Source organism: Heteronotia binoei, chromosome 16 (assembly GCF_032191835.1).
Source record: "Heteronotia binoei isolate CCM8104 ecotype False Entrance Well chromosome 16, APGP_CSIRO_Hbin_v1, whole genome shotgun sequence".
Taxonomy (NCBI): Eukaryota; Metazoa; Chordata; class Lepidosauria; order Squamata; family Gekkonidae; genus Heteronotia; species Heteronotia binoei.
In genome coordinates, this window is record NC_083238.1 from 22,931,688 (window position 1) to 22,946,372 (window position 14,685).

The following is a 14,685-nucleotide window of genomic DNA, read 5'->3' on the forward strand; positions in this document are numbered from 1 at the left end:
TAGGTGGTCAATAGAGGAGACAGCAACAGAGTGTTATAATATTTCTATAATATTGCATTTATGTACAAATATACAAAAGTACAAATAAAGAGCCCCATGGCGCAAAGTGGTAAGCTGCAGTACTGCAGTCCAAGCTCTGATTACAACTTCCCAGTGGAAGCTGGGTTCAGGTAGCCGGCTCAAGGTTGACTCAGCCTTCCATCCTTCCAAGGCTGGTAAAATGAGTACCCAGCTTGCTGGCGGTAAAGTGTAGATGACTGGGGAAGGCAATGGCAAACCACCCTGTAAAAAGTCTGCCATGAAAATGCTGTGATGGAACATCACCCCAGAGTTGGAAACGACAGGTGTTTGCGCAGGGGACTACCTTTACCTTTTTACAAATATACAGGCACAATCCTATAAGGCAGGGGTGGCCAATGCTAGCTCTCCAGATGTTTTTTGCCTACAACTCCCATCAACCCCAGCTATTGGCCATGCTGGCTGGGGCTGAAGGGAGTTGTAGGCAAAAAGCATCTGGAGAGCTACCATTGGCCACCCCTGCTATAAGGTAACATATACACTTCTCCATATCAGATCCCCAGAGGAAGAGATCTTACACCTCTTCAACCAGAACACAAGCTGGCTCTACTTCCTTCTCTCTCTGCTCATAGTTCCAACTTTGTTAACTCACACTCATTTGCCTCCTTTCCTTAGAGGAGATGAGTTACTCTCCCCAATCTGTGTTGGGTATAATCTCCTAAAAACTGGCCCCCATTGAGGATCATTAAGGAATATCCATAGTCATTATGGAGTGTTTTGTCATACCCCCATCTTTTTGGGCCAAACCATTCACAGTAATTAACAATACATAGTTTTTTTGGGGGGGGTAGAATTGTGGTCAGGGCCTATGTTGAATCACAGCTGTTGAGTTCTCTCTCTTCCACTATGTCAGAACTTAGTTCAAGAACATATGAAGAAACAAGAGTTAATCACGTGAAAAAGGCAGTGTGGTAGTGGTTAGAGTGCCAGATCTGGGATATCCAGCCTCAAATCTCCCTTTAGCTTGAAGTTTGGTGGAAGGGGCCAATCTCTCAGCCTAACTTACTTCACAAGGTTGTTATGAGGATAAAACAGAGGAGGAGGAAACAATGGACTTTTTTTGCATTCTCGGTTTACCCCTTGTTACGTTCTTGATTCTTTGGGGGTTATTCCTGTTCCACTCATGTTTTGCTCCTTCTAGTAGTTGATTTGACATAAAATAGGTTTATTTCAAGCTTACCTCCCTGCAATTTAAACCTGCAGGGAGATAAACTGGAAATAAACCTGTTTTATTTTGAATTGACCACTGGAGGGAGCAAAACATACTCAGAACAGAAAACCTCCCCCCCCCCCGAAACAGTAATTTAATAACAACTAGTAAAGTGAGAATGTGGAAAAGCCCGGTCTCTACTGGTTTGAGCTTCTTGGAGGAAGGGTGGGATAAAAGGGAGTTCTGGCCATCACATTTGATAGGACCATGCTCCTTTTAAATGCATCCCCTTCATTGGAAATAACAGAGGATAGTGGCACCTTCTCTGTGGGGTCATAGAATTGGACCCCCTTGATTCAATCTTTTTGAAACTGGGGAAGGAGGCGGGGGTTGAGGAGAGACATCAGATGCTACTGCTGAAAATTTGGTGCTTCTGCCTAAAAAAAAAAGCCCCCTTCAGAACTCCAGATACCCACGGATTAAATCTCCATTACACCCTATGGTGAACTGGCCTACATAGGATATAATGGAGCACCTAGCAGACATTTCCCTTCCCACTCTGCTCTCTGATAATCCTGAAGTAGGGGGAGGACTTCCAAACTGGGAGATCCCCTGCCCCCAGCTGGGGATTGGCAACCCTAGCATAGATAATAAATGTTTAAATGGCCTCAGATACCCACAACACTCATATGAATTACCAGGACTTTTTTTTGTAGAAAAAGCCCAGCAGGAACTCATTTGTATATTAGACCACACCCCCTGATGCCAAGCCAGCCGGAACTGCGTTCCTGTGCATTCTTGCTCAATAAAAGCCTTGTGAATTACAAATAATTTTCTGCTGACCCATTTATCTTATACCAGCTGGGGGATATATGGAAGGAGTGGAGGCAACTGATATCACCAACTGCAGAATTGGAGTTTGTTTTTAGATTGTTATATTGCTTTTAGATTGTATATTGTTTTATTGCAGGTATGTCCAACAGGTAGATCACAATCTACCAGTAGATTGCGGAGGGGTCAGAGGTAGATCACCAGCCCCACTTGGTCTCATGGTTTGCTGGACAGGTGTTTGGGGTTTTTTGATGATTGTTTGGTGTGGTGGTATTTGATTATTGATGCCAGTATGATGAATTCTTATTTTTACTTTTAGAACTGCATGTGGTGTTTTGGCATCATCCAGAGGTCTTCAGTTGATCTTTAATACTTTGGGACAGTGACAGTTTTGGACCAGATTCAGCCAGTGTTAACTTAGCACCCCAGCCACCACAAAGACTGTCATGGACATCACTTTCAAAATTGTAGATTCAGTTCGTGGAAGATCACTTTAAAGACGGCTTTTCAATCTTACTTTTGATGAAGGGGCAGCGGAAATCATTTTGCACACAGATGTAAGGTGGCTAAGAAGGTACAAATTTCTGCAAAGATTTCATGATTTGCTGAATGAAATAAGAAGGTTTTTGAAGGAGAGGGGAGATGACAAAGCAGAGTTGGAAGATGAGTGGTTATGTGATCTGGCATTTCTCGCTGACTTTACAGGCGAACTAAGTGATATGAACCTTGAACTACAAGGTAAAAACAAATGCATTGGCGAGATGAGTACAGTTTCATCCTACAAGAGCAAATTTGAGCTAATGATGCCTGACCTTGCAAACAACACTTTTGATCATTTTCCTAATATGAAAGGACCATCTGGGACAATATCCAAATTTTGTTTTTCAGAACGAGAAGTATGTGGCAGAAATCTGCTCTGTTATCCAGGAATTCAAAAAAAGATTCTGTGACTTCCAAAGAATTGAAAAAGTTGTGGAGTACTTGTCATACCCATTCAAAGCAGATTTGGACATTAAGGAAACTGCAGCTGCTATCAGTAAAAATCACTCATTGAACAAGGCATCTCTTGAAAACAAAATAGTAGCCCTTAAAAATGACATTTTTCTCAAGACCCGTGCTGAGCAAGAATCGTTCTGGAAGCTAGTGCCTAGAGACAAATTTCCCAACTTGAGAAGATGCAGTGAAGCTGTACACTCCTGTTTTGGTTCAACTTATTGTTGTGAGCCGCCCTGAGCCGCCTAGGCGGGGAGGGCGGGGTAGAAATAAAATCTATTATTATTATTATTATGAATCTGCATTTTCTCATCTGAAAATGACAAAGAGTACACAGCGTTCCAACATGACAGATGAACATCTCCAGGATTCCCTGAGACTGGCCCTCACACTGACCCTTCAAAAAGCTGGTGGATGAAATGCAGGCTCAGACATCTCACTAATTAGCAAGAGCGAAGTTTTAAAGATTGCGCAAGATCAGCCTGAATCAATACTTGACCTACATTTAACACAAATTACTCAATAAAAGTTATTAAGACAGTTAAAGAAAGTTATAACAATAAAAATTTAAGAAAAACTGTTCGCAGTTCTTTCTGGATCTTTGTCTCTCTATTTTGTTTTTGCTTATTTTGCTTACCAGTAGATGACAGAAGGTGCAGTGTAAATGGGGGGGGGCAGTGGAACCCAACTTTGGTGGGTTAAAATCTAATTCGAAACTAATTTGAAACTTAATTTTCATGGTGGTAGATCACCAGCACTTTTGTCCTGAAAAAATAAATCACAACCTGTTCAATGTTGGTAGGCTTCCCAACCCTCCCGCTCTGGCGGGAGTCCCCTGGGTTTGCAGCCTCATCTCCTGGTCTTCAAGAAGTGGGAAGCGGGGGGTGGGGGGTGGAGGGGGGGGAGAACATGCCTGTAGGCTTCATTATAGAGCTCCTGAGCCGTTTGTAAAATGTCTGCCCCTTTAAGGCTGGGCAGGGAGCAGGAAGGGCTTGGGAGAACAGCCCCGCCCTTTCTTTTGCTTTCGCTTTCACAGCAAGAGTTCTCCGGAAGAAGATCTGGCAAGTGTGTGTGTGTGTGTGAGAGAGAGGGAGGGAGGGGGCAGGAGATTCCCTGGTTTGGAGGCCCTCCCCCCTTTTAGAAAGCGTGGGGGGGGGAGGGAAATGTCTACTGGGCATTCTATTATTCCCTATGGAGAACGATTCCCATAGGGAATAATAGGGAATTCATCCGTTGGTATTGGGGGCTCTGGGGGGGCTATTTTTTGAGGTAGAGGCACCAAATTTTTAGTATAACATCTAGTGCCTCTCCCCAAAATACCCCCCAAGTTTCAAAACGATTGGACCAGAGGGTCCAATTCTATGAGCCCCAAAGGATGGTGCCCCTATACTTCATTATTTCCTATGGAAGAAAGGAATTTTAAAAGGTGTGCTGTCCCTTTAAATGTGATGGCCAGAACTCCCTTGGAGTTCAATTATGCTTGTCACATCCTTGTTCTTGGCTCCACCCCCAATGTCTCCTGGCTCCACCCTCAAAGTCCCCAGATTTTTCTTTAATTGGACTTGGCAACCCTAAATGTTGGACATGCCTGTTTTATTGTATGAACTTGATTTTAATCTTGTATTATTGACTGTTGTTACCCACCCAGAGCCCATTTGGGAAAAGGTGGGGTATAATAAATAATAATAAAATAATAAAGGTGAGAATAATAAATAAATAAGAGGCTTTTATTCAGAAGACTGTGGCCAGGATGGTACCTTTCATTGGGAAAATTAAACAGTGGTTGCATTATCATTTTTAAAAAATACCTTTAACTGGGACGGTTCTGTTTTGCTGCTATAAGTCCTTGCTTTGGCTTTTCAAAGAGATCATACCTTGGTCACAGGGAGGGCGTTTACTATCCTAAGAATTTTTTTTTAAAATATTAATGGTGAGAAAGGCCAGAAAACCAATTTTGAATGTAAATGTGTTAGTTCTGAGTAGCCTTAGCAGGCCCATGGGGAAGGCACTGGAATTTTTCTGGCTTCCTGGTTGCAAAGTTATCAAACAGCAGGAAAATTTTGCTTCAGGAAGCCTGTCAGCATTCCTGGGGGGCTGTCTGTAGCTGAAAGAGTTCTTGAATGAACAACATGGAAGGCTTTGGTTTTCAGTTTAACTTATTTCTCTTCATCCTTATACATGAACTACTGAAGGGACCACTGCTGAAGAATGAGTCTCTTTCCACATTTAATAGAGTCTTGTTTTTCCAGCCTTTCTCTCACATCGACTTTGATTGAAATGAAGGCTCCAAAACACAAAACATTCATTTAGGATTTTACAGCTTTTAACCTCTCACGGCACGTACTGACACGCTCGCTGAAGGCTGTGAGTCACGTTAGAAGGGAATATGAGAGAACATCTTACAACAAATATTGTGACAGCTCAGAGTTCCCTCATATGCTTACTTCCTCTGAAGAATTTAAAAGCTAGCACATCTGTGAATAATAATAGCTTGGATTTGTGCCACAGTTTTGAAGTGGAAAGCCCTAACTACTTAAGAAACTTCTGCATGATTATTCTCTAGAGGGCAAATTATTATTTTAATTCCTTTTTGTAATAAAAAGGGGGGGGGATAAGGAAAAATGGTAATTTTGTCTTCCTTAGATCATGTTACATGAACTAGGTAGGACAGGTAGTGATCTGGAGAAGTGGGGGTGGGATGGAGGAAGAAGACGACATATTTCTATTTGAACTTCAGTGAAAGGAAGGAGAATATTGATATAAAATTGCCCAATATACTATCCGTGGTCAGGGCCATAGCTACGGAGGGTGGGGGGCAGACCCCTTCACCGTACCCCCCTTTCCATATGCATGGTCCCTCCAGTCAGTCCCCCATCGCTCACCTCAGCAAGGGAAGTGAAAGCACTGAGGGGCAGACACTCCCTTCCCTTCCCTGCAAGCACTTGGGGTTGAGCTGGGCTGAGAAGCCATGTTGGATCAGGCCAGTGGCCCATCCAGTTCAACACTCTGAGTCACATAAGAACATAAGAGAAGCCATGTTGGATCAGGCCAGTGGCCCATCCAGTCCAACACTCTGTGTCACAGAAGAACATAAGAGAAGCCATGTTGGATCAGGCCAATGGCCCATCCAGCTCAACACTCTGAGTCACATAAGAGAAGCCATGTTGGATCAGGCCAATGGCCCATCCAGTCCAACCGTCACAGAAGAACATAAGAGAAGCCATGTTGGATCAGGCCAATGGCCCATCCAGCCCAACACTCTGAGTCACATAAGAACATAAGAGAAGCCCTGTTGGATCAGGCCAGTGGCCCATCCAGTCCAACACTCTGTGTCACATAAGAACATAAGAGAAGCCATGTTGGATCAGGCCAATGGCCCATTCAGTCCAACACTCTGTGTCACACAGTGGCCAAACAAACAAACAAACAAACAAACAAAGTAGGTCTTCCTGCTGAGATCCTTCTGCTGAGATATAGGTCTTCCTGCTGAGTCTGTGGGAAAGGAAGGAACCCAGTCTTTCCGTTTGTTTTGCATTCTTTTCAGAAGTCATTTGCACAGTAAAATAGATAGTAAAACACAAGCTAGAACCTTTCATATCCCAGTGTTAGTCTGAAGAACTTGGTGAAATTACTGCAGAGGTTACATTTAACAACTTTAGTGAGTAAATTGTTCCAGTGAGATCACAAAAGTGTGGATTTGCAAAACTGTTTTATTTTGTCTTCTCTCTCTCTCTCTCTCCTGCTCTCTCTCTGTGTTCAGTTTCATTTAGTGAAAGTGCAGCTGCTGGGGGACAAGGAAAAGATGACTGTATTCAGGGAACTGCACTGCAGTTTATTTATTTATTTTGGGAATGGGAAAGTTTCCTGGCTCCAGCTCAAAGTCTCCTGACTCAACCCCTAAAGTCCCCAGATATTTTCTGAGTTGGGCCTGGCAACCCTAGCCTCTGACCACTCCGAAAGACCCTCAAACATGTGGGGATGTCCCTGGTGCAATTACGTCACACACTAGGTACAATGGGATTTATTCCCAGGTAAGCATGATTAGGACTGTAGCCCCAGCAATTAGCTGGTTGATGTTTAGTTAAATATGTGCTGTGCATATTTATGTTGAATTGGCAAAGTCATAGTTTACCTAGGGATTCAAAAACCCTTGGGCCAGCTTTATTCTGAACATACAGGCAAAGATATGCTTGCAAAGTTTATCACTTTCACTGGTTTAATGTAGAAGGATGAAAAGTTGTAAATCTCCCTTTGCTTTTTAGCAGGCAGATCTGGAAGAATGAAACAACGGCTACATACAATTTGTTTAAGTACAATTTATTACTGCCATCCTACTATTCCATCAGCTGTAATGCAATAGTCGTACTATAGTCTTGTTTGGGGAAGGGGTGTCTTCTACCCCTTTAGTCCTTTCTTCAGAACAGAAGACCTTCAATACCTCTCAGATTTTGTCTCTAGGCTGCAGGGTTGTTTAACCCATCAAGAATGCTATTATATGAAGAGTTAAACCCTTCTTAGTCACCTTGAGCAGGTTTTCTGCAGAGGCAGCATATACATTTTTCAAATAAAGAGGAAGATCAATAGACAAGAGGCAGCATATAAATTTTCCAATTAAATAGGTAGATTGATGGTTAGAAGGATATAGATGCAACTCTTAGGGCTGTACCACTGCTCACTTATTCTTAAATGCCTATAAAACGCAGTCGAAATTAAACCATGTTGTATCAGCAATGATGGTTGAAAGATAGCACCAGTTTTATATTTGTGTGTCTTTCAATCATTTCCTGGTATTATCTATACAAACATTATCAAAGCCCTGATTAACTGCCTGCATTCTGCCTAGTAAAAACATTACAATAGGTGTATAGAATTGTTATCATGTAGCTTGAGCAAGAAAAAATAGTTCATCGTAGTGGCTAGCTAGCTTTCTTTTACATTAAATTCTTTTTCCAGCTTAAAACTTTTCATTGCATGGTTTCCTTGCTTGATATCTGTGCACAATGAATGGCTCAGACACAAAACTGGAATATGACCAAACAAATTTGTTTGCATTACATTTCAAAAGTCATATTCAAAACAACATTGGTATTGTTATCATACCTTATATGCATCGATAATCAATTGGAGGACATTTCCAGAATCCAGCTGAAGTAGTCCAACAGTAGCCCCAGGAATAAGATCAGCATAGTTCTACATTTTAAAAATGATAAAAATCAATGATACATTAATGTACTGGGAGTATGAACAAATCACTTGATTAAAAATTGACTTTTGAAGTAATCACTGAAACTAACTGGGAAAAATAATCACAAGAAGTACCATGGAATGTGAATCTGATCTTACAAATGTTGAATCACAAATAAGTCCAACTAAGGTCAATTGGTTGGGCCCCATGAAAAATTTCATAAATGGAAGGGAGGTGATTTGCATCCATTCCTTCCTTGCAGTACAGACTTCTGAGGCCCCCATGCTTTCCTAGATGTCTCCTATATCCCAGGATCATTTTGGGCTGCAGAAGCAGGATAGATTAGCTGTACTAACAAAACTCCCTTCTGTCAGTGAAAATTTAATGCAGTGTTCTCAAGGTAATTGGATTTGCTCCATAGTAAAAATGGTTGGAGACTTCATCATGACTGAATGTTAGGATTGCTAGGATTGATAACATGTAAAAACATACTAACATAAACTTCTATATAACGGTGTAAAGACTATTCATCAAGTAATCTCCCACATCCCTTTTTATCTACAGATCCAATGTATATTTTTTCTGTATAGCAGCTAGGGTTGCCAGTCTCCAGGTCCCAATGTTGCTGCATGATGTCCCTGACACAATGACATCACCCAGAAGTGACATCACCATGTTGAGGACATTGTGTGGTGATCATGCTCTAGTTTGAGGGCAAAATTGTATGGTTTGAAGCTGGTTTTACTATCGAGTTTTGCCCAAAAACCAGTGTCACCATGCAACATCTCAAACATGATGACAACATTTCCAAGTGACATCATTGTGTCAATGACATCCTGGAAAGCCCCCCAAATCCCCTCTGCTGGTGAGACAAGTGGACCAGGCAACCCTAATAGCAGTAGTTACATGGAAGTGAATTTAATCTCTATCAGCCCAAAGTGGTTGATACAATATTGTGGCAAAGGAAAGATTTTGCTATTTTAAAAAACTGGAAAGCTTCTAATGAAAGTAGGCATTCTAAGAGAATTTTTACACAATAGTAAACAACTTGTACATTTTGAGCCCTTTGGCATACTACTTGTTCATATGTGAATGCTGTTAGTGTAGGCTACAATCCAGTGTGCATGTTAGTTCATATAGGATCTATATTGACATTTCAGATACAATGCAAAAAGCCTGAGAAAATGCCCCAAACATGTCTAAAAAAATACTTGATTTCCTCATAGTCCTACTTAACAGAGCTGACAGTGTTATGATTGCACTGTAAATCTAGGGTATGAAATACTTTACATTCATTACATTACTAAAATGCTATGCTAAGTTTGCATGATCACACACATTTTATATGCTAAAAGACAATTGTAAACTTCAAAATCTTGTCACTTAGTACTCTGAAGGATTATTATATGGTAAAAGAATTGTACACTTCAAAATCTTGTCACTTAGTACTCTGAAGGACAATTCTTCTGCTTAGAATTGCATTTTTGAAAAATAGACAGTGACTTGATTGACTGTAAATAAATTGTGAAGTTAGACTCAAGAGTATGGTAGCCTTTTATTTGTACTTTTCCAAAATACAGCTGTTCATAAGGGACAGTTAACTTACATTGCTGAAGCGTTACTGTACAGGAATTCACTATTTGAAATACCCTTATTGGACATATTGAAAGCCATCTGAGAAAACTGTACAGCTGGCTTAAACATTTCATCTACGTTCCACCTTGTTCTATATCTGTAAGGTGAGATCCAATGAACCACACAGTCAATTTCGTTTGTATAACAGAGGCAAAAAACCCCTACCTTTCCTAAGCTATAGCTTTTACACACTACATGAAAAACTGCTTGAAGTGAATTTCAAAATTAGGTTTAAAAACCCTCAAAATAGAACAATCTCCCCCGCATATGTGAAAAATTTGGACATAAAATACCTCTTTGAAAACTGCAGCCTCACTGCACCTCAGGGCCATGAAGAAATGGTAGAGGGTTTTTAAGCCTTCAATGTCCACTTGATTTTACTATTTAAATCAAGTCTTCCTTCCTTGTATTAACATTTTAAAAGGGAGGAATCCATGTTTTTATTCTTTTCTCCTTTAAAATGTTTATAACCAACTGTGGAGCCTGGTTTTGAAAAGTGAAAGAATGCCTTCCCTACATAGGCCCAAAACACATGGGAGACTGCATGATTCTATAATTTGCATTTTATGGGCAGAACCATCACATGATTTTCATCTTCATCTTACCTGTTTGAACCCTATGTGGCAATCTCCTGCTGAATAGCATCCTGAGGCTACCAGGATTGCGGGGGGGGGGGGGGGGGCTGTCGCTCAGTGGTACTGCAGCTGCTTAGTAATTCTCAGTATATCCATTTAAAAGGATCTGGAGGAAAGTGATGTGAAAGATCTCCATCTGAGACCCCCGAGTGCTGTCAGAGTAACTTAGACCAATGGTCTAACTGCATATAAGTCAGCTTCACTTACCCAATATACTACCAATATTTTCTCCTTCTCTTTAAATATAAGCCAAGATGTCATGCTTAATCACAGCTGAGTGGAGGAGCTCAGATTAAAAAAGCAGCAACAAAGAATGGAAAGCACATAGTCTAAAGCAGGGGTGGCCAAACTTGCTTAATGTAGGAGTCACATAGAATAAATGTCAGATTTTTGAGAGCCCCAAGACATGAACAAATACCACACATACATTTTTATAAAAACTCTTAATTTTTTTTTTTGCACAGAAGGATAAAATACATATGTATGCACTTTAACAACACAATCATGACGGAAGGAGACTTTTTAAAAAACCAAAAGCTGGGAATAACAGTCCCCATAAGACCGGCACAGGGAACGGTTAGGGCATTATTTTCGGTACCAGTGAGAGAAGGAAACATGCATGTACCATATAAATCACTGGCCATTGTTTGCATTATTATGCACCTCTCTTTGCTTTGATACCAAGGTGAGTACGTAAATACAGCTCCTCTAAGAGCTACGAAACTAAGGGAGAATCCAGCACAGCCCTCTTTAATTCCATCCCTCCTTCCAGTGGCTCCAGCAGCTCTTGCACTCTCTTCCCTCACTCTAGGTCTCCAGGCAACCTCTGTGATAGAGGAGAAGAGCTTGCAAGCTTGCCTGTTTCCACCTTCTTCCCTGCTTCACACACGGTGGAAATAGTGGCCTACCTATTGGTCAGTGGTCAGATGCTGACTGAGGTCCCAATGCTAAGCATGCTTACTTGACAGTAAGCCTGTGTTAAGTTCCTCCTTAACCTCTGAGAGCTGCACAATATGTGTGAAAGAGCCACATGTGGCTCCTGAGCTGCAGGCTAATAAATAATGGGTAGGAAGGTAAAAGGATGCAATTTAAACTATTAATCTACAGAAAGGGGGGAAATACACCTTAAGCCATGCCTCATACCTCCAACCTCAGCCTTGGGCAGGTAAACAATTATTCTGTGAACAAAGCACAGCAAATAAGATCGTCTATAATGAGTGCTTTGCTTGAGAAGTCCCTTCCCCAACTTCAACTGAAGACCACCACAGGAGAATAGCTAGCTATATGAATCACTAGATTTATCTCAACAAGTCTGAAGCCTGTAAGACAGTTTGAAATGCAAGGTTTTGATTTCAATTAGGTACCAAAAAAACAATTACAAATGGAGTTGTGGTTTAATCTTACTTCAGAATTCCCAGTTTGGGGGATAAAAATGTGTACAAGCACCTGCAGTCTGATGTCATCATAAACTGGAGCTGGACTGAAGATTTCCACAACCAGAAGCCTTCGGTCATGCTGTATGCATGACAAAGAAGTACAGCGTTTTCTAACAAGCAAGTAACAAGCTAGGGCTCATCTTTTATGAACAACACATTTCTTTTTGTTTGTAATATCTGAATGCACTGATTCAGCCTCAGCCATTCAATGAAAGGAACAGTTGTAGTGACTGGACATTTGATTTGAGTGCAGACTATTGTGAAGGATTCTGTGTCACCTATACTATCACATCACTCTCAACCATTCTATAGAAAACGAAATCCGCTCCGTGCTTCCAGTTACAATTTCTTTAAAACATGTTCAGAATAGCGCATTTCCAAGCTGTTGAGATTCAAGACCCTTCGAGGCCCTACCTGTGTTCAGTCTGCTTTGGTCTGCATTGGTTGCTGGGGAAGATTTGTATGGGAAGGACCATTGGCTCTTTATAAAGATGGCCTTCTTTATGTACAATACTCCTGCCATGGAACAATACACATTGATTGACACCAACTGGAAACTGAGCTTTTGGGGGCAAGCATTACAGTACGCACTCACACATGGCGGTCTAAATCCATTCACCTAGATACGCTGAGGGCTTCCATTGTATCGCTTTACATCTGGAGTGACAACTATAGTCTAACTGCATCTGCTACTGTACCTTTACTGAATAACGAGTCCTTTATTCAGCAAAGGTTCTTCATCCCTGGTAGCAGAATGGGTTATAGATTTCAGTTTCTTAATATCACAGCCTGTGTCTAAATGGCTGAGCTCCCAAGGCCTCATTTTCCCATAGAGTTTTCATTAAAATGTCCCCAAATCCACCTCATAAATAATGGATAGGTTTGCTGGCTACCATGCTCCTGATTTTACAGCACACCACCATCTGTCAACAAGATATAATATCACAAATGCAAAGGGGTGTTTAGCGTTTGTTGCTTACGAACAGAAATAGCTCAAGTAACCCTGGGTTCCTTTGATGTAAAAATTCTAATTCATTTTCGTGACCAGACCACAGAGATAACAAAAAAAAAAAAACTGCTATCTTTTTGTCACTATCTGCTTCTTCGAACGAGAATCTGAGCTACCATGCCTTAGCTGTCTGCTTTCCTCTTGATACTGACTGACAGAAATATACCCAAAAGGATTAGGTAATAGGTGATGCGAAAGATCTCTACCCAAGACCACGTAGAACCGATATTTTTGAATGTAAATCCTTATACAGAGTACACGATATTGACCTTGATGGACCAGTGATATTTAGTATAAGGTATAATGTGTTTTTATTACAAAAATATTTAAAATATGATTTCAGTTAGCTTAAAATGCTTTATGTACCTTATCTGATTCATCTAAAAATAAATCTATAAAACTGGCCGGTAATATAAGGCTGAATTTGAGCTCCTGAAAAGTACCTCTATTTACAATTGCAATGTTAGCATTTTTTTCCTTAGTCAAGAAAAAAAGTAATACCCCTTGAAGCAGTACAGAACCATAAAATCATAGGGTGGGTGGTGGAGGAGAACATCTTGATCAAATACTGATGCAAATGTAACATTCAAAATACCGTACTTACTAAAATTTCCCAATTCAGAACATCAGGCATGATCTGTTGTTTGTTATGCACCCTCCTAGAAACTCAGAGCAGCATTCTGTTCTCCCAGCAGCCCTTTCAGGTCTTGTCTACATACATGGAGTTTTTACAATTTTGAGGTGGGATGTACCGCTTCAGATTTCAAGTGGGGACAGGCATGTCATTTGCCCACTTCTGGTAGCTGGGCCAGACCTAGACTGTTTGGCACCCTAGGCAAAGCTAACTGCTTGCACCCCGCCCCCTCCTCCGCACTGATAACCAATTTTCAAAAACAGATGCATTGTGGGAAAAATGAAAAACACAACATTTGAAATTGCTCCCCGACCTGAATAGCCCAGGTCTTGTCAGAGCCTTCCTGTCTGCCTCAGGCTGTTGCGAGGCGGAACTTAACATCAGTGTTAATTACTAAAACACTTTAAAGAAAAGTGCACAAGAGGCCAATGAAATACTCTGTATCAAGCCTCTGAACAAGGGATGCTAGATTCCAGAAAAATCTACCCAAGAACAAGCACTTCCCCTAAAAACAGCTGAGGCTACAAGTCCCACATCTGTAGAAAGAAGAGTCATCCACATCTGGGAGATCAAACATCTCTGGAAAACAAGCCACAAAGACTGGGGATCAGGAAGGAGAGACAGAAAACAGAATGCAAGGTCCAGACAGAGCCAACAGTGTGTGCAGGGAAGCCTATTTCTGGCATTTCTGCTTTAGCTGGCACTTTGGCTGAGGACAAAGACACTGAACTTGAAGCATCCTGGAGCACCAAATCAACTTCAGCTGCAACAGCCAGAACAGAGGAATTGACCCCGCGTTTGGAATCAAACAGGAAGGAAAACCTTGCCTCAAAACCTTAGCACCCTTAGAGGTTTACAAGATAATGCATGGGATGGAGAAAGTAGAGAAAGAAATACTTTTCTCCCTTTCTCACAATACAAGAACTCGTGGGCATTCGATGAAATTGCTGAACAGACAGGTTAAAACGGATAAAAGGAAGTACTTCTTCACCCAAAGGGTGATTAACATGTGGAATTCACTGCTACAGGAGGTGGTGGCGGCCACAAGCATAGCCACCTTCAAGAGGGGGTTAGATAAAAATATGGAACACAGGTCCAT

At 41.2% G+C, this 14,685-nt stretch overlaps 1 protein-coding gene across 4 annotated transcripts in view; it reads right to left on the reverse strand.

Moving 5' to 3' along the window:
* ITGB6 (integrin subunit beta 6) overlaps nt 1-14,685 on the reverse strand; it is a 76,948-nt gene that overhangs the window by 26,534 nt on the left and 35,729 nt on the right. For all 4 annotated transcript variants that reach the window (XM_060257151.1, XM_060257150.1, XM_060257149.1 and 1 more), the window contains one exon: nt 8,153-8,242. In XM_060257151.1, the coding sequence (XP_060113134.1) occupies nt 8,153-8,242 (90 nt within the window). The remainder of the gene's footprint in view (nt 1-8,152; nt 8,243-14,685) is intronic.